The sequence below is a fragment of the Trachinotus anak genome, unplaced genomic scaffold (genome assembly GCF_046630095.1).
Source record: "Trachinotus anak isolate AG129_WGS33_773 ecotype Australia unplaced genomic scaffold, CSIRO_AGI_Tana_v1 ptg000010l, whole genome shotgun sequence".
NCBI classification, from domain to species: Eukaryota; Metazoa; Chordata; class Actinopteri; order Carangiformes; family Carangidae; genus Trachinotus; species Trachinotus anak.
The window spans coordinates 21264776-21288935 of NW_027273861.1; the positions used below are offsets into that span (position 1 = coordinate 21264776).

General features: G+C 42.4%; 1 protein-coding gene across 3 annotated transcripts in view; it reads right to left on the reverse strand.

Moving 5' to 3' along the window:
• ano8b (anoctamin 8b) overlaps nucleotides 1-24160 on the reverse strand; it is a 37138-nt gene that overhangs the window by 5454 nt on the left and 7524 nt on the right. For 2 of the 3 annotated variants that reach the window (XR_011692072.1, XM_071486122.1), the window contains exons 2-17: nucleotides 13138-13248; nucleotides 11816-11948; nucleotides 8051-8189; nucleotides 7858-7954; nucleotides 7451-7567; nucleotides 7127-7254; nucleotides 6854-7015; nucleotides 6604-6756; nucleotides 6201-6327; nucleotides 5928-5983; nucleotides 5729-5803; nucleotides 5435-5569; nucleotides 2424-2671; nucleotides 1836-1995; nucleotides 1274-1693; nucleotides 56-247 (exon numbers count right to left, since the gene is read on the reverse strand). Coding sequence is in view for 2 of the 3 variants with exons in the window: in XM_071486122.1 (XP_071342223.1) it covers nucleotides 56-247; nucleotides 1274-1693; nucleotides 1836-1995; nucleotides 2424-2671; nucleotides 5435-5569; nucleotides 5729-5803; nucleotides 5928-5983; nucleotides 6201-6327; nucleotides 6604-6756; nucleotides 6854-7015; nucleotides 7127-7254; nucleotides 7451-7567; nucleotides 7858-7954; nucleotides 8051-8189; nucleotides 11816-11948; nucleotides 13138-13248 (2453 nt within the window). In the remaining variant the exon portion in view is untranslated. The remainder of the gene's footprint in view (nucleotides 1-55; nucleotides 248-1273; nucleotides 1694-1835; nucleotides 1996-2423; nucleotides 2672-5434; nucleotides 5570-5728; nucleotides 5804-5927; nucleotides 5984-6200; nucleotides 6328-6603; nucleotides 6757-6853; nucleotides 7016-7126; nucleotides 7255-7450; nucleotides 7568-7857; nucleotides 7955-8050; nucleotides 8190-11815; nucleotides 11949-13137; nucleotides 13249-24160) is intronic. The other variant, XM_071486123.1, reaches the window with a different exon arrangement.

The following is a 24160-nucleotide window of genomic DNA, read 5'->3' on the forward strand; positions in this document are numbered from 1 at the left end:
CTTTCAGGCAAGGGAGAAGAATCTTATGTTAACTTTGACAGTGGCCATCACTAACCTGCCACTGGCCGATACTCTCCACTCTGAGTCCGAAGGGCCTCTGCAGGCCAGTGCAGAGCTTAAAGGCATCGCTGCGGATCTCGATGATGTTGTTGATGAGTGCGCACATGGCAGCCAGAGGGAAGGCCGAGGAGAAGAGCACCACGTATCCAAACTGGACAAACATCTCTTGATAGTCCTGGAAGGTGTCCTGAGAGGGACAAAATGGATCATTACACTAAAGCTCTACCAAGAACGTACAGTCTGAGTACTAGTATTTGGCAGCTGGAAGACAAGACTGCGTTTCTGTACAGGAGGTCAATGTGAAATAGCACCAAATATCAACATACTCATACGCCATACAGTCATTTATGAGTCTTTGGAACATAAGCCAGTGTTCACATTCACATTACACTCTGGGCACTTGTGAGGGGTCATCTAACTATGAGGGCTGAGGGATTCTGACCTACATTAAGTATGAGGAGAATGACAGTCAAGTCATCCCCAGCTGGCAACATGGCCAAGTTGTTTTCAATTATTATACAAGATTTTACAGCTATTTCGTGTCTATTCTTACTGGACCTAAACAGTACCCAACTGTAGATGATGATTTATGTTATGGCTACATTATGTGGCAGATTCTACGAGATCTTAGTTTCATTAAAAACCTTGAAGAGATATTTGTCAGGCTGGATGTTTTTCTAATGCTTCTATCCATCATGACTATTGGTACTGAAAATTCTGCTTATCTATTATAGAGATCTCGGAAACAAAGATTCCTGAAACAACTATGTCAATCAGCACAGAAATCATCTCATTTTGAATGAGACCATAATGAAACACAGAGTGTAGTCCCTCTGGCTGTTGCTGTTAACGTCAAAGGAAAGCGGCTCCACTACTGGGTCAACTTGCCAGCTGCCACATTCATGCACACACAGCAGTTTGTTCACAGTAGTGCAAGGTTGTGGTTCACTCTTAATGAGTGATTGGCAAGTTTCTGAATTGCAAAAATAAAATGACAGGGTACAGATTGTGCAGTTTCCTTTGCCTGCCACTCTACAATAAATGGATGCTTCAGTTGCCTTGTAAGTTTAAAGGCAAGTGTTTAAGAGGGTTTTGGTAAAAGTGAATCTTTTTAGAAAGCTGTGCTTCAAAAGGTTTCAAAGGGTACAAAGTGCCACCCTTTAAAACTCTGTGCACAGTTTACAGATTGAGTGGAGTATACAGTCCGTCTTACAGCATAGGTCTGCATGCAGCTCTCCATCTCAGCCTGAGTGAGCGTGGTGTTCTCTCTCTCTTCAGGTGGGTCCATCCAGGATTCCCTTTTCGTTTTAGGCTCGGGTCTCTCAGTGCTCCGGCCTCTTCTTCTGTGTCGCAGTGACGTGCTGTTCTCAGAGCCAGAGGGCAGCGGAGCGGCGCTGGCGGCAGCAGCAGTGGCGGCGGCACCAGCAGCAGCGGTAGCAGCGTTGACTCCCTCAGCCACGCCTGTCCCTCCCCCACCTGACTCCTTCACATCATGGATGCCATTATCGTCGTCGTCGTCACACATTTCAAACACAGAGGCAGGGTCCATTCCTTTTTCCACCATTGTGGGGCTCCCCTCCTCCAGGAAACTGTTGTCCATGGGGGGCCCACTGCACACTGGCCTTCTGTCAACCTGAACAACACCACGGATCAGCAACTATCATTACTACAAATAACAATTGTTGTTACTACGTCTGCATAGCAACCTTCTTAACAAATGATAAAAGTGCATAAGCAGATTACCAGCACACATTTGTTATCACACTGTATTGTACCTTCTCTATGAAGCTGACTTTCCTCAGCTTCAGGCCACAGTCGATCAGACTTTCCTCCTCCGTCTCTCCTTCACTGAACCTCCCACTGTCAGCCTCGTCCCTCTCCCCTCCCTCGTTTTCATCAGGCACCCCGCATCCCCCGTTTAAACACTTCTTCTCCCTGAAAGGAATATAAGAGACCAGCAGACAGTATGCAGTATGTTAACTTCTTCCAGTGGTTCCCTGATGGTGCATTTACTCAGTGTCTGACCAGCATCAGACATAACTGGGTACATGTTCACACACTAAGGCAGAGGCAGATTCAGTGGCTTTCTGTTTGAACCCAAGCAGGTCTGTTTGTCGTGACTGATGTTGTGAGTGTTCTTGTAAATGACAGCCGCAAATACATAAACATCACTGCTCATCCCACTGATCGTTTGAGAAAGCTTCTCTAAAAGCACGCTGCAAATTGCATCAACAAAGGATTTATTTCGCCTGTTCTGACATCTAAATGTTAATACTTGCAACTCCACTACACATCTACATTTCACTTAAGTGTATGTGTACTGCATTTATTAACTGAATGAGAGTTGAGATAATGAGTTTGACCTTCTTTCTGGCTGCCCCACCCCGGGCCTCGTGCCCCTCAGTCCAGGTCCTGGCATGGCCTGGTCAGTGGGAGAGACCTGGGCTTTTCCAGCTGCCAGTCGGGCGTATTTTAGCAGCACCGAGAGCAGCAGGTCCCACAAAGCTCGCAGTGTAAGCTCGCCCAGCTTGTGGCGCTCATACAGGTAAGGCTGCAGCACCTCCTTCACATTTTGAAGGAACTGGCGTATGATGAGCAGAGTGGCCAGCATCTGACAAGAGCAGACAGAAATTAGCTGCCAGACTGAGTGAACACAATCTACTGTCCAACTAATCAGAGCATTTGAAAGAAACGCTTCCCTGGAAAAAAAAAGCAAACAAGAGGTTAGAGGAAGGTAGACGGGGAGAGAGGACAGAAGAGAGGCTATAATCATGAGAGCAGTGGGATACACTGTTATAGAGCAAATCAATCAGAACAAAATTATTTATGCAGACTTTATCCACAAGCAGATCACTTCAGACAGAAAACTGCTGTTGAACGGTTCCCAGCGCATTAAAAATTTAATGAGTGGGATGTGTCCACAGGTGTAATACATTCAAAAGAACCAACAGGGAGCAGTGCAGCTACAGTTTTATGCTCCATCTAATCCACTGTGAGACCACATTTCACTGGCATGTGATGAATTGAGGCCAATAACTGACAAACATGGACATTGAAGGCCTTTGAATGATAATCATACCTTGAAGAACAAAGGCAAATCATACACTTTAGGAAGCACCAATATGCTTAACTTAAAGGGTAATCCAGTTTTTGAAAACGTAGGTCTCCTATTACAGTTTTTGGCTTTGCTGCTATTGTAATAATATAATGGTACACAGCAAATTAACATCTGAAATCTTGGTACACAGCAACATCCCAAAAGAGAGGGCCAACTGGGCAAGAAACAGTCAGCAGCCAGACCTTGATGCAAATTTTAAATAAACTTTACAATAGAAAAACTAACTTTATTTGAGGCTGTCACCTCACAGCAAGAAGGCTCTGGGTTTGAACCCTGGGCCTGGGGCCTTTCTATATGGAGTTTGTATGTTCTCCCTGAGTGTGCATGGGTTCCTCTGGGTACCCCGGCTTCCTCCCATAGTCCAAAGACATGCAAATTAGCTTAATTGGTGACTGTAAATTGCCTGTAGGTGTGAATGTGTGCGTAAATGGCTGTTTGTCTCCCTGTGTCAGCCCTGTGATAGACTGGCAACCTGTCCAGGGTGTACCCCGCCCTCGTCCAATGTCAGCTGGGATTGGCTCCAGCCAACCGCGACCCGGTTCGGATAAGCGGTATAGATAATGGATGGATGGATAGATTATAACCCAAGGTATCTATTATAAAGGAGTCAGTTTTCAAAGTCAAAGTTATTTCTTTGTTCAGTTTTGAAATACTGTACTTATTTTTCCCTGTGCAATTCCCACCATTTCAGGCAGGCTGACTTCAGGTTTGACCTCCAAAAAAAACGCTTTAGTTAAATTGCTTAAATTGTTGGTAACAACCTGCATGATTTCTTGCACCATGAAGCTTTGTTGTAGTAATGTTGAGGTGTTCCCAGATCTCAGCAATTACTCCAGCAAGTAGAATACTGTCAGAGCTGATAGAAATTTGGGCCAAAACTATGAAAATAGAACACCAGAATTATCCTCTAACACTCAAAAGCAAGAGAACGTCTTCAGCGCTTTAATATACACCCAGAGGACAGACATTTCCAAGAACTGTATCACAGAGCTTACTATCCTTTCATCTAAAAACAATTGCCTCCAAGTCAAATAATGCTGATGCACAGAATGCAAAGACAAAACCACAATGAATTTCCTGACAAGGACACGGACACAATGTTATTTTCAGTCGAAGATGGGAGACCTCGGAAATGGAGAAAAGGAGATACTGTTCTCCCACTGTTACCGACGGGAACAGTCAGCACAGATATGTCAGAGTCAGACACTGGCAGAATCAAGCTGACAACACCAGATGGTTTTCATTTCAGACATTTCAGTGTTTTCGCATGATTTAGCCAGATTATTCCTCCTTTCGAGGCAGCTCTTGGTTTCTATTTATTTACATTAAGAAAATTAACCAGAACCCAAGAAAAGTCATGTCTGCTTATAATTTTTAAGGTTGTTTTCTCTTGTGTATTAATGCAGTTCTTTAGCAAGTGGACTGACTGACTTAGCAAATAAGTAAATATACTTGAAAAATATTTGTAGAAGCTGGGCTGTATCGGTTGGTACTCAGACAAGGGCAAACGATGAAGTCAGGTGATGCTAACAGATTATGACAAGCTGAGTGAGGTGGCACTCCGGCTGAGAGCGGAGCAGAAACTGACAGTCTGAGTGAGAAGTGAGGAATGACTGATTAGAGTTGTATCGAAAAATTCACACATTCGCGATTCACCCCAAATGCATGGAAGGAAAAGACTCATTAACCCCCACGAGCCATGTCAATGAAAACTGAAAAGAAAAAGAAAACTACTCAAAGATTTTAACAAGGAATAATGTTCATCGATGCAGGTGAGGGGGCCCAGTGACGAGAAGATGGAAAGATGTGCGGTGAGGCTTTAGTCGGCCAGAAATGAAAACACCAATCATTTAAACAATCAGACATTATCTTCCGGCTACAGTTTTTAATATCAATGCAAGAAGCAGCCCATCTGTCATCACTGTCTGGTAAAAAGCCACATTTCCAAATTATGTAGCTTTCAAGACAACAGAAAAACCGCATTATCATTTGTCATGGTGACACTGTGAAATCATAGTTTGGCTTTTAAACATTGATGTTGCTGAGAGAGATCTTTTAAAGACAACGACACCATGGAAAGCACCAAATTTGGAGTCGCAACGTTTTACCAGACAGAGACAATCAAAAGACAAACCACAACACAAAGCAGGCTGCTAGTTCATTGCATGGTTCAAATGTGTCATGCAAAGGGATGATGCGGTTGGTGAGAAATGGACCTTTGACCTCCCACCCACAGGTTTAAACAGGGGGTCATACTTTGGACCTGAGTAAAGCCCCGGAGGAACAGGGGACAGAGACCATAAGCATCTGGATCTTGAGGAAGAGGGAGGGCAGCACATTCACCCGGATCTGCCGCTGCAGACTCCTTAACAGAGACAAGACCAGCAGCATCTTCCGCAGATGGACACATGGATGGATGTGTGGATGGATGGTTATGGAAATCAATGCATGTAAGCAGAGAGAGCAAAGTATTTATGGATGGGAGACTTCTACAATACATGTTGGAAGCCAGGAGAATCACTGAGGCGTTAGAGCTAGGACGGTGCTTACCTCTTTCAGGCGCTCCATGTCTTTGAGGTAGAATCCAATGTAAAAAAGGCTGAGATAAGAATTTACAAACTGAAACTGCAAGGGAAAGAAATGCCAGGTGTCATTAGGAAGAAAATGATATCAAAAGAAATGTTTAAATAACAATAAGATTATAAATTGCATGGGTGTTTGAGATATTATGTAATGAAAAGCCACTCACAAGAACCATTTTGATGATGAGATTTTTCTCATAGGCACTCTGGAGTCTATAGTTTTCTGTGGAATAGAAATCATCTCTTATTGTACCTCCAGACCCTCTCATAGACTATGTAATATACTGCAAAATTAAAAGTAAACTGCTAATTAGAGTTTACAAGAGATTACAAAAGATCCACGAAGGGCGTTAAAGAATCTCTGATGACAGCAGTTTTATTCATTATCATCTTCTACAACAGATGCTCTGCTCCGAACGCGAATGGAGCTTGACTCTTACCCATGTCGTTGAGCCAGCAGGCAATTTTCCTGTACACCTCGTCACATGCAGTCACAGTGATAGCTAGCATAATTTTGGGGATGAAGCGAGCTAGCCGAGGCATCTCCTTGATCCCCATCACAAATTCCTGCAGAGACACAAGCGCAGCTTTTTGTTCATCAAACATCAAGGGTGTGTGAGCAGTTTTGTTCAACTCTTTGAGCAACATTTTGAAGAGGAGATTGTTTTTTTTTTTGCTTTAATAACATTAGGTTCCACTTATAGTCTATAGTGCTATATAACAGCCTTGTGGCATCACTACAACCATCCTTAAAAGAAATACGACAGCACTCAACGTGGACAGATGCATGGAAAAGAGAGGACAAAAACACTAGTATACAACAGATGGTGACAGCCAACTGACCTGCAGCTCGAAGCAGATGAGCATGACCAGGAAGACAAAACAGAGACAGAGGATACAGATGGGCAGGCTGACCAGCCACCTGAAGACACGCCTCCGCCACGGAGGATAGTAGAACTCCTCACATCCTGTGATGGGACTACAGCGTTTGACTCCCTGCCAAGAGAGAGATACAGCAAGTATGAAAGGGCCTGGGAGAGAAGAGGAGAGGAGAGGAGAAGAGAGGAGGCGGGAAGGCTTCAGCTTCTCTCACCCGGAACTGAGGCCGTGGTTCCTCCAGGGATTCAGCGGGCGTGTCCAGTGTTCCCCACTTGTACGCCAGCTCAGCCCCCCTCCTTTTCCACCGCTCCAGAAACAGGGTGGCCCACACCACGTTGAACAGTGCAAACACCACACAGCAGATGTCGCGGCTAGTCTGAAACACCCCAAACACAAACACACAAGATGCTCAAGACCATGACCGTGCAATATGATTTTTGGGTTGGTGATTAAAGTCGTTTCAGGCTGTAACAGGATCTCTCCTCACCTGATCTGACTCAGTGAGCATCCACAGCACAAAGCCGATTACAGCAGGATATAACATAGAAGTGGTGTAGAAACCCAGCCAGGCAAAATACATGGCAATCTTCACCCCAAAGTAGTCACAGATATCATCTGTAAATAACATTGAAAAAAAGAAATCAGAATGAGTAAGAAAACAAACATTATCACAAAAGGTAAATATGGAACTACTGTACGTGCAAAGTATGTCTTTCAGACTGTATCAAAAGTACTTTATTATGTCTCGTGGTTGTACAAGAGTATTATGTTAATATTAGTGTGTGTCTCCACTTGTTTTTTGGTGTCTGACCTAAGGGCTGTTTCTCACAAACAGCCTGGACCCAGGACTTCATCAACTGACTGAGGATCCTCTGCTCATGGAGAGGAAACACCTGCTGGATCACACCTCGCGCACTCAGCTCCGGGACTGCAGAATAACAACGCACAGAATAAAGCAAGACGAAATTACTGTAAATTTTATTTGTTCAAAGAGAGAACGGCAGATAGATCAGAGTAGAACAGGTAATAGAGTAGATAGAGTACGTAAAGACAGCTGCAGTAAACCATGAGATCCATCACATTAGTCTACTCATGATTTCAAACCCAAACCAACTGAGGGATTATTTCCAAAGCCTGTCAGAGAACTGTCCTCTGTTTCATAAACACAAACATCTCCAAGCCTCTAATGAAACTGTTCTGATGAAAGAAGGAGCTTACTGATTGGCTGGCCCTCCAGGAAGTTGATATTATGAAGCACCTCCCCGTGTTTGGCACGTAGATTGTCCAGCCAGTATTTAATGATGCTCTGCCTCTCCTGCGGCAAACAAGAGGTTTGAGTCAGGTGAGGCCTTGAGAGCATGTTTACCTGTGTGTGTGTGTGTGTGTGTGTGTGTGTAAGAGAGACTCTGACCTGTGAGGTGAAGAAGCACAACTCGCTCTCAATGTTCTCGTAGATGTAGTCCTCCTCACAGGAGAAGCTTCGCGTTCCTCCTCCAAACTCGGGCTTCACCGCTTTCCTCAGTCCCATCTCCTCCGCCCCTCGCAACAAACTGCAAGATAAAAAAAATTAAAAATTAAAAACAAACAGCCTCTCCACCATCAGTTCTCTGTGCTTTACCTCCTCTTGTTTTGACGTGTGTTGAGTGAGTGCTTGCCTACATACTGTGTCTGAGAATTCTTTTCAATAACCCACAGATAATGTGCCTCAAGCTGCTGCGTTCAGCTGACAGTTAGTGTACGGTATGTAGGTGGAGAGAGCAGTATTGATGGTGATTGCATAGTAACAGCAAGAGTGGGTTATTTATCCAGCTGAAAAGAGGAAGCAGTCACTTCTTATTCAGGTCATCTCTTGTAGAGGCAATGCATTCTGGTCTACTGGGGGCAGCCGTCGGTTAAGAAACTGCTAACTCGTCTTCAGAAATTCATTTATCCCAGTTTGATTTTTGAACCTTGGAACAAAATGGTCCATTTTTAATAATCTTGTTCTTTGACTATGACTTATACCTACAACCCAACATTTCCTGTTTGATGTTGATATTAATAAGCACCTACACTCATAATCAATGAATTATCTTAAGTAATTTATGAAGCAGAAATGATAAAAAAAAACTCTCTTTTCCAACTTCTCAAATATGAGGATTTGCTGTTTTTCTTTGTTTGTCTTGTTTTTGGGCTTTGGACTGTTGGTTAGATGATACAAGTCATTTTGAAAACTGGGAAAATTGCACTGAGCATTTTTCAGCTTTTTAATTATTAATGAATTTATCAAAAAAATAAAAATTAATAATTGATAGATGCAGTCCTATTGTGTTAAGCTGAACAAATTTTAGCTGTGTAGAGAACAGTTGTAGGTTACTACAGTTATTTTATTATTATATTATTATAAGTCAGCTCAACTCTCCTCTAATGTCTTAACCTCATCACTCTCTCTCATCATCTCATTTCCCATCAACCCCTCCTCCATGTCTCCTCTCTTCCTCCTCCTCTTCTTCTTCCTCTGTCTCCTCTCCCCTCCACCTCCTCCATCCTCCTGTCTCTCTTCCCTCCCCCTTCACTCGCCATCCTTTTATCTCCCAGAGTCCTCTCCTTAGCCCCCCCCCACCTGACCTCCTCCTTTCTCCTCTCCTTCTGTCCTTCCCAGCGGCTTTGTGCTGAAATCGCAGTAATAATGCAGCACCACGCCCTCTGTTCCCTACAGGCTGACAGCTCACCTCTCCCTCTCTCTCACACATGTACATGTATATATAGTCTATACACACACACACATACAGGAATTCAGCTGAGGTGGGCCTGTAACATCCATCCATCATGCAGCTCCGGGCACTTGGAGGAGCAGGACAGCTAAGTATGTTCAGCACTATGATGGATTACAGCAGAAATGTGAGGTGTAAGCTTCTGTATCACTGCTGAATACTGCTTAGTGTGAAGCACTATCACAATAAAAGTCCTTGTCTGAGGAAAAACAATGCCATATCTATTTAAACCAACTGTTTTGTAATTTAAGCCAATAAGTACAAGGCCTTTTTAGAGGTGTGCAGCTCCTCCTGCTGCTGCCAGGAATCTTAATGAGACCCCCCCCCTTTCTTATTTAATCAAAAACTGTATTGCCTTTCACACGCTCTCTCCAAATATAAGGAGTCTTAATTTGGAGATGCAGTCAAAGGCAAAGTGTGGACAAAGCTAACTTTGTGAGAGCAGAATACTGCTGAGGGGGAGTGCTGCACATAAGGTTTATGCTAATTTAGCAAGTATCTCTCAGGTGTAATGTAGAAGCTCAGCAGAACAGGATGGCATGCTGTAAACTGCCCAGTCAGAGCTGAGGAGTGAGTAATAGGTTGAATATCAGGTAAGAAAAGAGGACGTCACACTGAGTATGCTAATTGCCATAACTGCGCTGTCGGCCAAAGATCCTCTCACAGCAATGCGTGGAGCCATTCTGAGAATAAAAACACAAAAAGAACCCTGAAGCCACGTCTCCAGCTGTTCTGATGCTGATCTCACACCCTTTCACAGCACAGAATTTCTTCACTGCTTACTGATCTCTCTCAAAACAAGCACACGGGGCAGAGAGCAATGCTGCTTCAGATGATTTCGTAATAAAAACACAAGCCTGTATACGGTGGATGACGCACCTGGAGCCCCGACGTTCTCACACAGCTAACAGAGGGACGGAAAACTCTCCCTGCTTCAGTATGCAAAGGGAACGACGACCCAAGGTGAGAGGATGGAATACTTTCTGGGTTATCTTTTCCATCAAGTAAAATGTAGGTCAACCTATCCAACAGTAGGTATGTGTATGTGTGTGTAGGGAGGGGGGGGGCGGGGGTGGGGGTGGTGTTGGGGATGTGTGCCTCGTGTCACACAGGAATCATTTTTCCTTGGGCATTTCTTTTAAAACCCACTGGCACACTTTCAGAGAGCACTCTCTCCATCCTCCCACCACATTACCTCTCCTCACTTCTTCCTCTTCCTTTCCACCCTCATCCTTCTCTTTTTTTGTTTATTGTCTGCGCTTCTGTCTTTCTCTGTCACTCCCTCTGTTTCTTTTGTTTTTCCTTCTGGCCATCTGCCCATTTCTAGTCCATTCATGGGTAAAAGGTTTATTGTTTTGTTTTTTGAGCTAAATGCAGAGTCAGCAGAGAGGACTCAACATTTGTCAAGTGGTGAAATTCAGTATGGAACAATGAGTGCTACCCTGATCTGCTGGATTGTATTTCTCAGTATTTATGCGCCAAAGTCATGGGCTCGTCCCCAGCTCCCCTGTGGATTTTTCTTTAAAACAACAGACTGTGTCTGAGAGTGAATACAATCCATACTGTTTAGCCTGGCTCCAACCTCCTGCAAAACTTTAAATAACCTGCAGCACAGCAGCCAGGAGCAGAGCAGTGGCGCTGATACACCAGGCATCATGGCAGCTTCACTAATGGTTCCCTGTGTATGAGCTAAACTGCTGTACCCACTATAGCTGCAGCTGCATGTAAAACCATGATAAACGAAGCTACTGTTTTACACCAGCGCAGAACAACAGGGATATTTTTGTAACTCCAGCGGTAGCATTTAAAAATAACTAAACCACAAACTACTAGAGGAAGTGATATACTGCATTATTCATTAGTCTCTGTGGAGGAAAGTTACAGCTGTAACTTCCTGCCTGTGTGCTGTCCAGGGTGACAGGGTGATTCTCACAGCAGTTAACAGCACTACCTGTAACAGGTCATGGGAACAAAGCAGAAATCACGCTGTAGGTTGTGTTCAGCTGACAGTAATAACATGAGGATCGTAATTAGGTAGTTTTATACGTCTGGGCATATTAATCATTTTTGAGGGATACAACGACATTTATGGAAATGAGACGAGAAGATTTTTGTACCTCTGACTACCTATTAGAGCAATTTTGATTAATTAATTGTTGGTTTAAATAATTTATCAGGTAAAGTTCTCAAACGTTTACTTGCTCCATCTTCTTCATTGAAAGGACTGCTGCTCTTCTCTGAATTACGTCACTGGAACCTGAGTATTTCTGACTGGTCGGATAAAACAAGACATCTGACGTCCCCTTGCGCACTGGGAAACTAAGATGAACATCTATAACTATTAGTTGATTAATCACAAAAATAATTGACAGATAAATGAATGAATGAAAAAAAACTGTCAGTTACCAGGGCAGATTTCTTACTTTTCATACGTAGCAGTGACAAAGAACGCGTAGACTCGTGTGTGCTTATGATGTCGAATTTGGATGATGAGCTCTGGGATTCCCAGCCGGATGTGGTTCAGTAGCCATAGCAACGTGTGGTCATCTGTAGTGTCTGTGGCAGGAAATGAAAAAATAAAAATACATTTTTCCACCATACCCACGCATCACTGTACACTGGAGCTGCTGAGTACTCCCACAGTCTTGTACTATTTATTCCTGAGCAGCAGCTGGAGGTGAAGTGTCACACTCGAACACTTGAGATTGATTCTTCTTCTCTGCTTCTTCACTGGTTCAGAGAAGCTGATCAAAAGCCTGCTACTCTAACCTATAGGACATTGCTAAGAAAGCTGAAGAGATAATGTCATCAATATTAAGGTCATAATCACCCGTTTTGTTATCATCAGTATGTAAGTATTGATTCATTCTGCTGCAGATAACAGCTGAAAACACTCTGCTGCTCAGTGGTGTTTTGGGTTTAACAGACACATAAAAAACCTGGAATAAATTGAAATGGGAGAAATTAAAGGAATAAAAGAGTCATCCTGGAGAGAAAGTTCAATATGTGTTAAACTGTGTGATCTAAATGTGTCTGTGTGAATGTGATATATCTTATTCAGGAATGACATTTAGACCCTAAGGGCAAAGATACTGGAAAGTTAGGACACAGCCTGTCGTCACTTCTTTACAGGCCGGTTCGAGGGTCAAGACTCTGTGTTAGTGTTTACTGGCACTGACATAGTTAGTCCACTGGAAAAAAAAAAAGATTCTGCAGCTGCTTCAATAATCACTCAATTCCCTTTTCAAGCAAATTGTTGCTGTTTTCTTTTTCCTATTAGATGGTCCACTGATCAACTTTAAGTTTTGGACTTTTAGTTGAACAAAACAAACATAAGTGAATGCGGCAAATTGTGATCTGCATTTTATTTTTAACAATTTTACTAGAAATGCATTATTTTCATTATTGACTCATCAATCAGTTACTTTTTAAAATTAATAATTGAATCATTTGGTCTATGAAAAGTCAGAAAAAATTGTAAAAAAAAAAGTTCATCACATTTTTTCCAAAGCTCAAGCTGATATGTGTTTGTTTTGTCCAAAACTCAAAGATATTTGGTTTAACATTCACACCTGAAAGACAAAACAATTAGCACATTAACAAATTAGCACATTAGGTTGTTGAAAGGGTTGACCTTAGGCATGTAGTTATCATAGTTAAGGTTGAGGTGAAGGACTAGGGATGTGACTGATGTCCTCACAGTATAGAAATACAAATGTGTGTGTTTGTGTGTTGAGCGCTTGACCTGCAAAAGTCATGAGGACATCACAGTTCTCTGTGGGCACCGTTTTCATCCAAGACTTATGAGACATGATGTGTCTCCCAGCCTGCAGCAGCCGCTTTCCAAACAACTTATCTGCAAGACAGAGAGAGAGAGAGAGAGAGAGAGAGAGAGAAGAGAGAGGGGGGGGGAGTCACCTTTTCAAAGTGAAACAGTATAAGGAGCAATGACATTTCTAACATTTTCGACAACCCCCCCTCCAAAACTCTTACCCCACACACACACACACACAAAGTTGTCCTTCTCGATGGGACAGATTTAAATGTCACGCCCCTTCGCCTCTCAACACGAGACTGACAGAGCTAATCCTGCCCTGCCAAGGCCAGAGGCCACACATTGTCCACGCCGTCTGCACTGCCACATACACGTACAGACACTCATCTCAATCAACTCAACACGTTACTGCAGCTATTTCACTGTGTTGCGCTGTGCCCTGAGTCTCCAGGGTGCTCGCATACAAGCCTTCAATAATAAAAGATCAGTCTTCAGGGTTCATGGCACAATAGGTAAAAGTTTTGACTCTACTGAATGTACAGCCCTGCATTCAGCTCCTGTGTTGAATTACCTTGTCTCTACCCCTGAAGTCAACAGCACTCCAAAAATAGCTCTACTGAAGCCAAACAGTAATGTCACATTATAACACAGTCGCCCTCGATGCAGCAGACCGAAGGTAAACAATGCACAGTATATACTGTATGTCCTCTGGGGTGGATACTGATACGTCACGGAAAAATTATATTTTTAAGACAACTCAATTTTTTGTCTCCAGTCTCAAATGAACTCTGTCTTCACACCTCATTTATCTGTCACTGACCCTCTAGAGTCTCACATTCCCAGTGATATGTACATCAGAGAAGCAGCGATACCAATAGTTTAAACAGGACTGAGCGATTCTGCACCCAGTGTGAACCCAGACTTTGTTCAGCTGTCAGAGGACAGTTTGTAAAAACTGTTTCCCGGGTCCTGAGTTACAATGACAGCAGCCTGGAGAGAATGCCCGTCCCACAACAGCCCTGTGATCACTGAGGTGTGGCACGTCAGAGGAGGCAGAAAGTGGGGCACTTTCCAAAGATACCACACAGGCACACTTAGTATCACAACTATCATCAAAGAATATACTACTTGTTCATTTCCATATATTTGAGAGCAGTTAAAAAATATTAGATCTCTGCGAGTATGAGCAAGAAACACAAAACCAAATTATAAAGGCCACTTATTTTACACAGGATGCTACTGTAGATCCAGTTACTGGTTTAGGTCTTGTTTACATGGTTACAAAAGTGAATGCACACACATGCACACTAATGAAGGTCAGAGCGATGGCAGGCTGTACATTTAACCATGATGTCACCACTACTGGCATGATGCCGTAAATCAGCCTGCATCTGTGGTCTGTGGATCCAATAAACACCTGTCACATAAAAACACCAGTGTGTCCCTCTGCTTCCTGGAAACACAGCAGTGACAGAGAAGGACAGAGCGGAGATTCACAGAAACAAGCCTGCCCGTCCTTTTCACAGAATATCATTGATTTCAATGTTCACATTACGTATGTACATGTACACCAAAACAACAACGTGGAACATACAGCTGTAGCACAAAGCCTCCGTGCCATTTTCAACAAATACAAGTCAATTTTTTTTTTTTGCACTTGGCCTTTTTTTCATAAAAGTAAGGCCTGTTGGCAGAGTCTCTCTTTTTAAAGCAGCATTAACTGATATTTTTTATGTAAGCAATGGATAAAAATTATTAAGTGTGACTGAAGTGGGTCAGGAGTAGTGATGAACCCACAGAGATTTATCTGTAGTACCCTTCAGCTGAGCAGAGCCTTGTAGTTGGATCAATCTTTTGCTTTTCTGACCCATAAACTCTCTCCATGTAATTTCCAGCCAGGGCAGGCATCTGTTTTCAGTGACAAACAGACAACCTAGTGAAGCATTTAGCTGGTATTTTCCTCAGGAGTTGGTTGGGACCAAAACAGCTGAAAGGAGCATGGACATTGAGCTTGCATGTATCAGGTGGCCAGAAATACAATTCTAATGAATGCTAATATTGCTTCATGTTTGCCAGGCGTGCTGAATGCCAACACATCCACCAAAACAACTTCATTATCTGACAAAGGAAAAAAAATTAATGTAGCATTACATTTAGCCTCAAAACCCTGTTTTGTAGAGTTCGCCTAATAGTTTTTTGTTGCACAGAAGTCACATTCATTGTGACAGTGTTTTGGTATCTTCTCTTAATCTATTTTTATCAATTAGCCTTGCATTAGTGCTTTTATCATGTTATTTCTTCCGTATCTGTCATTTGAAAATCCTCTTTTATAATCATATTTGAACATTACTTGATCTTCAAATATTGCAGTTTTTATTTCCTTATCTTGTTCTTTTGTTGCCTGTGCTGTTTGGGGAAAGCACCAAGGCTTGTACCTAAAATCCATCCATCCATGCATTATCTATACAGCTTTTCCAAACCGGGTCGCGGGGGGCTGGAGCCAATCCCAGCTGATATTGGGCGAGGGCAGGGTATACCCTGGACAGGTCACCAGTCTGTCAAAGAGCTGACATATAGAGACCAACAACTACACACACTCACATTAATGTACCTAAAATGTTTTATGTAAAAAAAAATTAAACATAACAGACGCAAAGATGACACCAGCACAACAAAAGACTCACCCTGTTTACTGTATCTAAGGACTTGTTTTCTTAAAATTCAACCATCAACATACAGTATTTTACTGAAGATGATATTTTCTGTCAAGATGAATCAAAACACTTTAGAGCTGCAAAAAGAACTTGAGTCGGATGTAGCATTACTATTTAAAGGACGTCTCTCCAGTACTTACAAACAGGTTGTGACAACTTTATCTGGCTCCACACTGCTCTCCCCCTCTGAAGAACATTTTCAATCATCGCAGCACATCAAACAGGAAACAGGAAAAAGGTATTTTTGACTTTTTAATCTTGAGTGGTACTTCTAGATACTGAAATCTGACTGGCCGCTCCACTGGGCTTTCGGATGAAATGCTGCAGGCAGGGCTGCGACATGACAGCAATTCTAATGAGTGCTGTATTCTTTCCTGAGGGCAACACACACACACACACACACACACACACACACACACACACACACACACACACACACACACACACACACACACACACACACACACACACACACACATCCCTGAAACAGCCAGCAGATTGGTTTTAACACTTCCTCAATGCCTCAATTTATAAGCCCCAATACTGACTGTGTGCTCAGATGGTTTGCATACATTTGTGTGTTTGTTATGTTGTTGAAAATAAACAGAATTTCAAACATTGCCCACCAAGGCGTCACTGCACAGATAAGGCCAGTCTGTCAGGTTTGTGTCTCAATGTGTGTGTGTGTGTGTGTGTGTGTGTGTGTGTGTACTCTGTGTAAGACTGTTAGTACTTCACAAACAAACCACCCCTCAGCTTCCACGGAAAAGGTTATTGTTGTTCTCAGTGAAGTAGTGTATAGTGAGGGTAGTGAGTAGTGAAGTCTTGTAGAATAGATGCCTGCTGCATCTGGACACGACACTGATCAGAGCAGTGAGGGTAAATCAGAAGAGTAAAGTCACAGGGTGGAGACTTAAAAAAATAAAAATAAAAAAAACCTATAAAGTTCATTATAGCAGGTGATAATCTTGTGTAGGTTCATGACCACAAATGTTCATGACCATTTCACATTTAAGTAGTCATGTGATTCACTGTTATTAGAAAAATATTGATTATAGATGATTTTTTTCCCTATAAAACTATTTGCAGTTCAGTGAGAACACAAATTATCAGGGGGCGCCTTCTTGTTCATGTTGAGCCATATATTTACGATCCTTTTTTAACCCATTTTCATCTCATTACCGCCATCTCCCCTCCATTGATTTAACAAGGGTAATCAATTTGCATTGATGGCTTTTACCTAATTTTTCCTCATTAGTGCTCACTGTGAAAATAGTTTGAAAGAGATTGCCACAAATGATTTGTACATGCTGTGTAAGATGGATTTCACAGTGTAAACACATTTTACCGTCTTCATTTGATTGATTGAAAGAGGAGTTACAGGTTTAAAGAGTTTTCCCAGTTTTATCTATCTTTTAAATGACAGTCCATTATATCTGTGCTTATAATGTACTAGCAACTACACAGGAAAATGATCCCAAATGTTGTTTATGTTGGCAAAAAAAAAAAAAAATCAGAGAATTTCTGAGTTTGAATGCTCCTTTTAGGCTCGTAACAGAAGCCAGGTTGCTGTAGAGCAGGTTGGCCCAGGACTAGGGGTGATGCAGATAAAGCCTGTATTACTCACGGCCTTCACAGCGAGACGACTGTTGCAGGGCTAACGCTTATCAGACAGCAGCCAGGCTGTCGTAACAAGCAGGGTGTCTTTCTGGGATCTGAGTCGCTCTCTGAAGCATTTCTGCGGGGTGTTTACTACGTGTGTGTGTGTGTGTGTGTGTGTGTGTGACGGCGCAGGTACTTGTCTATGTGCAAGTGTGTGTGAGCCCAAGATATAAAGTAGGAGATTAATAGAGTGTAAGTCAGTGATGAAACTCGGGCGAAGCACTAAAAATGAAGGTCAAAGACACGTAAGGAAAGACTTGATGATGCACTCAGTGTCTTCGCCGGCTGTGTGAGTCTGCTTGATAACTGGCTGCTCTTTATGCTCGGCTGGAGCAGCTCTGGGTCAACTTTGGGGATTTTACTCAGTCAGGTGGAGGTTGCTTAAAGTTTTCTGCTCAATCTTTGGAACTCAAGGTTTGGGTTTGAAGGATACAGATTATAGCGGGGAATGTCAATCAAGTCAGTGGCATTGTTGACTACATAACCATGCACAGTATGCTTTTAGCTGAGGAGAGTGGTTTCCATGGGTTTATAAAAACTGAAAACAAACCCAGACACATTTTGAGTCAAGGTAATTTATGAATTGTTTGTGAACACAATTTTGTCTGCTATCGTCAAATCAAAAGGTCTTCACATATCAAGCTGGTTTATTGAATGTGGGAATGTGAAGGCTGTCCATTTATGAGAGTAATACCTGAAATATCTAAATGAAATTTTAAAAAGTGAATGATGCCTTTAGCTTCTTAGGTTTCCTTTATTATATAAAAACTGCCCACTTGATGTGCAGTAGATAATGCAGTGATGGATGGGGAGGGGAGACAACCTTCAGAATAACAGGCGGCATTCACAGACTGATGATGACTGGGTGGCAGCACTCGTGGTAACACAATCAGCCTATTGCAGTATGGTGTGCAACAGAAGGGAAATGTGTCTTATTCCAAAAAAAGTTGTTATTGTTGCTTCAGTAGTTATAAAACATCACTTTCTATAGAACAGAGGATTGATAAATGTGGGTATGAAGTTCCCCTGTTTGTTTGACCGAATATCCAGTCATGGGATAGCAACGTGTTTGCTGAGTCAACACCAATGTTCTGTAATCACAGGTGTAATCATGTGATCACTTCACCTGATGAAAGCCTTCCTCTGTCTCTGTGCACACATCATTAAAGTGAAACAAAAAATGATTCACACTTGACATCACAAACGTACTGTAGATAGAACAGCTAAGGCGGAACTGATTTTTTCTTCGACTTAGGTTCACTTCAGGTAAAAATAAACAAAGCACTAAAATACTTTTCCTTTGCTGCCTGTTGTGGAGCAGCTGTTAACAGTTGCCTACACACAGGAGACAAAATGTAGCTAACTTTCTGAGGCCTGCAGTGCAGATTCACCACACCGATATGAAGCTGAGGATTTGCACCTCCGAAATGCACCTCTAGAAAAAGATGCCTCTTCTACATATGCTTGGTAGCAGCGTGTATTTCCTAGGAGGCTAGAGACCGGAGCAGGACTTATATCTTCACAGCAGTGAGTCATTTTGAATCTGGACTTTTTTTTTAGCCAGTCTAATAGAGCGGGAGATAAACAGACACAAACACACAGCCATAAAGTAATAAAGGACGAGAGACTGACAGAACTCCCAACAGACACAGAGGGTGGAGCGCAAACTGTAAGACAGGCAGAAAACATGCCCGTTGTCACATCTACTCAGTGTGTGAATGAAAACAAATGACCCTATTAGACCGATTACATCAGTAAGTGGAACATGGAGCCTAATCAGGTTCAAACACCCAACAATTTGCTTAATTAGAATTATCTCCGTCCTGTACAGACTCCACACACAGTCACAGTACTGACACACACACACACACACCACAGAGATTCAGACACAGGTACACACCAAAACACACACAGACATGCAAACAGAGACAAAAAAAACAAAACAAATGTACATACATAATAAAGAGGTGCGACAACAGTATGCAAACTGAGTCATCAAATCACGCATCTGAAACGTCTGAAATAAAAACCAAATCAGATCATTCCACCGGTGAAGATTATGTGAATCAAGCCGTGGATTCTGCAACAGCAGCCTACATGTCTTGAGGGAAAAACACAAACCATATAACCCACCTCTCCTCTTATCTGCCCCTTTCTCTGTCTCCCACTTATTTCCTCACTGACTCATTTTATAGCTTGTCGCAGCAGCCACCTCACTTCACCCTCCCAATGCCAGCTACTGTACACAGTCTGCATACATTCAGGCGCCAGATCAGGTGCAAACATCTCCAATTCCACATTGCATCTTTCCCTTCCACTGGCAGCTGCACAAACAGATGAGTGTTAGATGATATGAAAGCCCGTCTTCCCACTGCATCAGAGCACTCCTCCTGTCTCTTTTTTTTCCACCTCAGCCTGCTCCTCTCTTCCACACCATGGCCCTCTAAGTCTCTCTCTCTCCCTCTCTCTCTCTCTTTATATATCATCCACTACCATTCCTGCCTCTTTCTCTCATCCAAATCCTCTCTTTTAGCCCCCCCCCCAGGCAGAATCTTTCAGTCCCCCCTTCTCTCTATGCTTTCTTTTTTCTTTTTTTTCCTTTCTCTCTCTCTCTCTCAGCTCTCCTCTTCCATCTCACTCAAACTGTCTCAAGAGGTATTTGCCATCTTCGTGTACATGGAGCTTCTGTGGCTGAAGTCTTCAAACTAGGCAGAAGGAGGGAAGAGTACGGCGACACAAACAAACCTGGCTCACCACAGTGCTGATGCTTCAGTGGTAAATACTGCCACTGAAAGAACTGAAGGTGAACGAAGGTAAACAAAGGTCATGCGGTACGTTTCCTTTCAAAGACTGGCCACAGGCAGCGAGGTTGGATGTTAGCTGTGTTCTGCGTCTTTGAAATGCATGTAATCAGAACCGGTTTCCTGTTAGTTTCGAAGCTGTACTGCAATCAGCCTGTAATCAGGCCTGCTTCTAATTAACAAACCTCTTTCTCCAGCCATTAATAAATCCTGCTGAGACAGTCTCTGCATAACATTCATCCCAATTCATGACAGACACAGGACAGATTCAGCGTAGCCCTCCAAAGGCGACTAAAGTTTGTTTTACCTTAGATTGGTAAGGAGACAACTGTAGGTTGTACACTCGCATTCTTACATATTCAATAACAAAGCTAGCACGCTAATGATTAGCAGCTAAAATGTTAACTCTGTTCATCAGCGTGTTACTAGCCTAACAGTAGCTAATTAGCAAAGCACTCCAGCTTGTGCAATTCCAATATGGCTACCCACTCTGCTAGCCTTGTAATCATACCGGATGACTATCCTACATTAGCTTCTTTTGTTGTGTTACATATCTGTAGTGTTTTTTTCACTTATCCAGTGAACTCAAATCAATGTTCAGCTCCTTTTAAATTAGCAGAGTGATTTCAGTTGATGTTGGATTTTAATTAGACATAACTTCCAACAATGGCAGCTTTGCAAGCGACAGATAATGTAGCTGCCGAAAATATCTCCTATCTTCAAGTCTGAATGACAAGTCAGCGGTTGGCGTGAACAGTTTTTTCCCCACTCAGATGCTCGTAATGACGGTCTAATTGATATGAGGTGAATGTGACACAAATGCTAGGAGTACCTAGAGACCGAGACTAGACTGATAGTAAAGTCATTAGTTTTGCAGGTGTTCTGTCATTAGATTAAGTGTTGGAGAAAATCGGACCTAATGATGACACTGGATGAAAAATGAAGAAAAAGCTACACAAAAAAACAAAGTTATTACAGTTCATCCCAATGGCAAAGTAGGTAATAGTACTAGCCAATAGGATTTTAGTTATTTCACTAGGGACGAAAGTGGTGGAATGACTGATCAGCTGACACTGCCATCCCTGGAGTCACGCAGCTTGTGTAGCATGACTCAAATCATTACTAGAGAGACCTGCTCCAAGATAAGACAACCTGTATGTGATGCAATGGAGATTAGGAGTGTTTTTCCACCGGAGGGAGATAGAAGATGTCTGTTCTGTCTTTGTGACAAATGGGATGAAGATGCTGGTGGATGTCAGAACTCTGGTTTCCTCATTATCAGGCGCAGGGAGGATAATAGAGACTCGTCCTTGGCTTGAAAATAACAAAGATTACATGTGACACCGGAGCCGCCCGTGGCTCAGAGCCAAGAGAGGGACGAGGCAAGACCGTGTAGGAAGAGAAGAGCCAGAGTCTTCACGCTGCAGAATAGTTGAAGTATCACTTTTCCCCATATGTTCTTCTTTTTTCTCCTTTACATCACTTTTTGTCTCCACTCCCCTCTTAGTCTCGCTAAATCTGCCCCCTTCATTTCCCACTCTCACTTTCTTTCGGCCAACTAGGCTAATTGGTGGTTCATTGTAGGTTAGCTGGTTAATTTGGGTGAGCTACCTCAGTGAAGAAGCAAAAAAGCAGAGATTCAGCGGTCGTATCTGCTACAAAGCTGGGGTTAAAGGAGGCAATGATGCTCTGTGCTCTTCAGTCAGGTAATAATTATGAACGGAAGCCAGTGTTGAATCCTTTCATGCCTGGTCGATGCAGACTACTCCTTCAGACAACCACAGACTGGTTATCTAACTGACTGAATTGAGCATTGTCAAGCTTGGGAATGAGGGGGGGGATTACGAATTATGAATAAGCGAGTGGTGATGAATATAGTGGAGTGAATAGCAGCCTTTGTGGAGCAAACAGACCTCCTTGTTGAGCAGTGGGCAACTGCCAAAGTGGAGAAAGGATTTTCTGATGAACACACAGAACAAAGGGACATGGATTACACACAGCAACAATGTGAACACACACAAATGGTCATTTCTGTGTCGTCTGGAGCAGGCTTAAGGTCACTGCAGCGCCCTGCATTTTCGAAAAGTAATATGTTTGATAGCTTTGATACAATGTGGCCAAAAACTTTGAAGAAAAAAAAACGGTAACATCTTAAAAGAACCGTTATGTATATATATATATATATATATATATATATATATATATATATATATATATATATATCATACTTATTCACTTTTAATGAGTTGATGAGAGAATTGATACCACTCTAAACACACTCACTAAACACATTTGGTAGAGTGAGCTTTCCCCACGTTTCCAGTCCTTATGCTAAGCTAAGATAACTGACCACTGTAGCTTCATATTGAACACACAGACATGATGATGTAATCGATCTTCTCATTTAAGCAAATACTCAACATGTTTCCCAAAATGTGTTACTACTTCTTTAACTTTAAAGTTTTACCTAAAGGCAAGGAGGAGGGCCTGCTGCACTGCAATGCAAATTTAATCACTATATGACACAAGTGTTTTCTTGCACAGAGCACACGGAGGGTCACGTGGAGGACCAACCAAGTCAGGCATTCAGAGAAAACAAACTCATACATTTTTAAGCAGCTTTAACAGAGAACATTAACATCTAATGTGTTACTGTACATCTGACTGACTGTACCAGGCTCAAACCTTGCAATCATTTCAGACAGACTCAGCCCTTTGTCCAGGGAGGTTGCGCTCACAACTATTTAGTGGAGGTTAATTGAATTATGGCAAGAAATACAGGGACGAGATTGCTTTCATCAAAATTGAAGGGATCCAGTGCCAGTGCCTCTGGAGGTCATTCATAATCATAATCATCCTGATATGGCACTCTGCTGCGGTGAGACATTCCAATAGACATCAGGCAAACCGAGTATTTCTACTCACATCTGAAATTAAACTGGGCACTACGGCAATGGAGGAGAAGAGGATAATAGAAGAAAGATGATGGTTATGGACTAACCAATCCGTACAATGGTATGATATTCTATTCCTGGACAGGAAAGATGGGAGGGAGGCTCCGAGTCAGATCAATGCCCAGAGGAACCAGTGAATGTTGTGCATTACCACAAAGTCCCTCCCACTTCCTTTCCTGCTCAAAAAGGAAGATATTTATTAATGACTTGGTCGGCTTTGATTTCTCTTGTCTTTCAAAAAGAAACTTGAGGAAGATCAATGCAGCATTTCATGCTGATTTGTTTAGCTCAGGAACACTATGTAACAAAAAGGAATTTTGAAAACTACAAAAATACATTTACAAGCACAAGTAGTAGAGGCAGTGTAGGAAGTTTAAAATATATGTTTCATTAGAATATTAATCTGGCACTAGTGCAGGGTTGAGCAAATTCATCCCAACTGGAGCAACTGATTTTTACATTTTTTCAAAGTCACTGCATCTTTATGTTGGTGAAACCTCCTCGGTTTAAAAATTAAAAAGAGGCAAATTAATTACTCTTCTCCATGTGAATGGACACAGTCACACTCAAAGACCTTCACGTAAACAACAGGCAGTTGACTCTTATGCTTCAATAAACACAGATCAGGAGCAAAGTGAAAAACTGGAGATATTTCTCTCTCGATGCAAATATGGGTGTTACAGCAGTGGCCATGCAGTTTATTTTCCTTGACAGCCAATTTTCTTCAGGCATCATCAGGAGCACTGCACAGCTTTCTCGCAGCACTTTGCCAGGGGAAATGAGCAGGAGTAAAAGCTGCGGCAAGAGTAACACAGAATGCTAGAGTCATGATTTTCTGACCAATTGACAAAAATATGTGCAG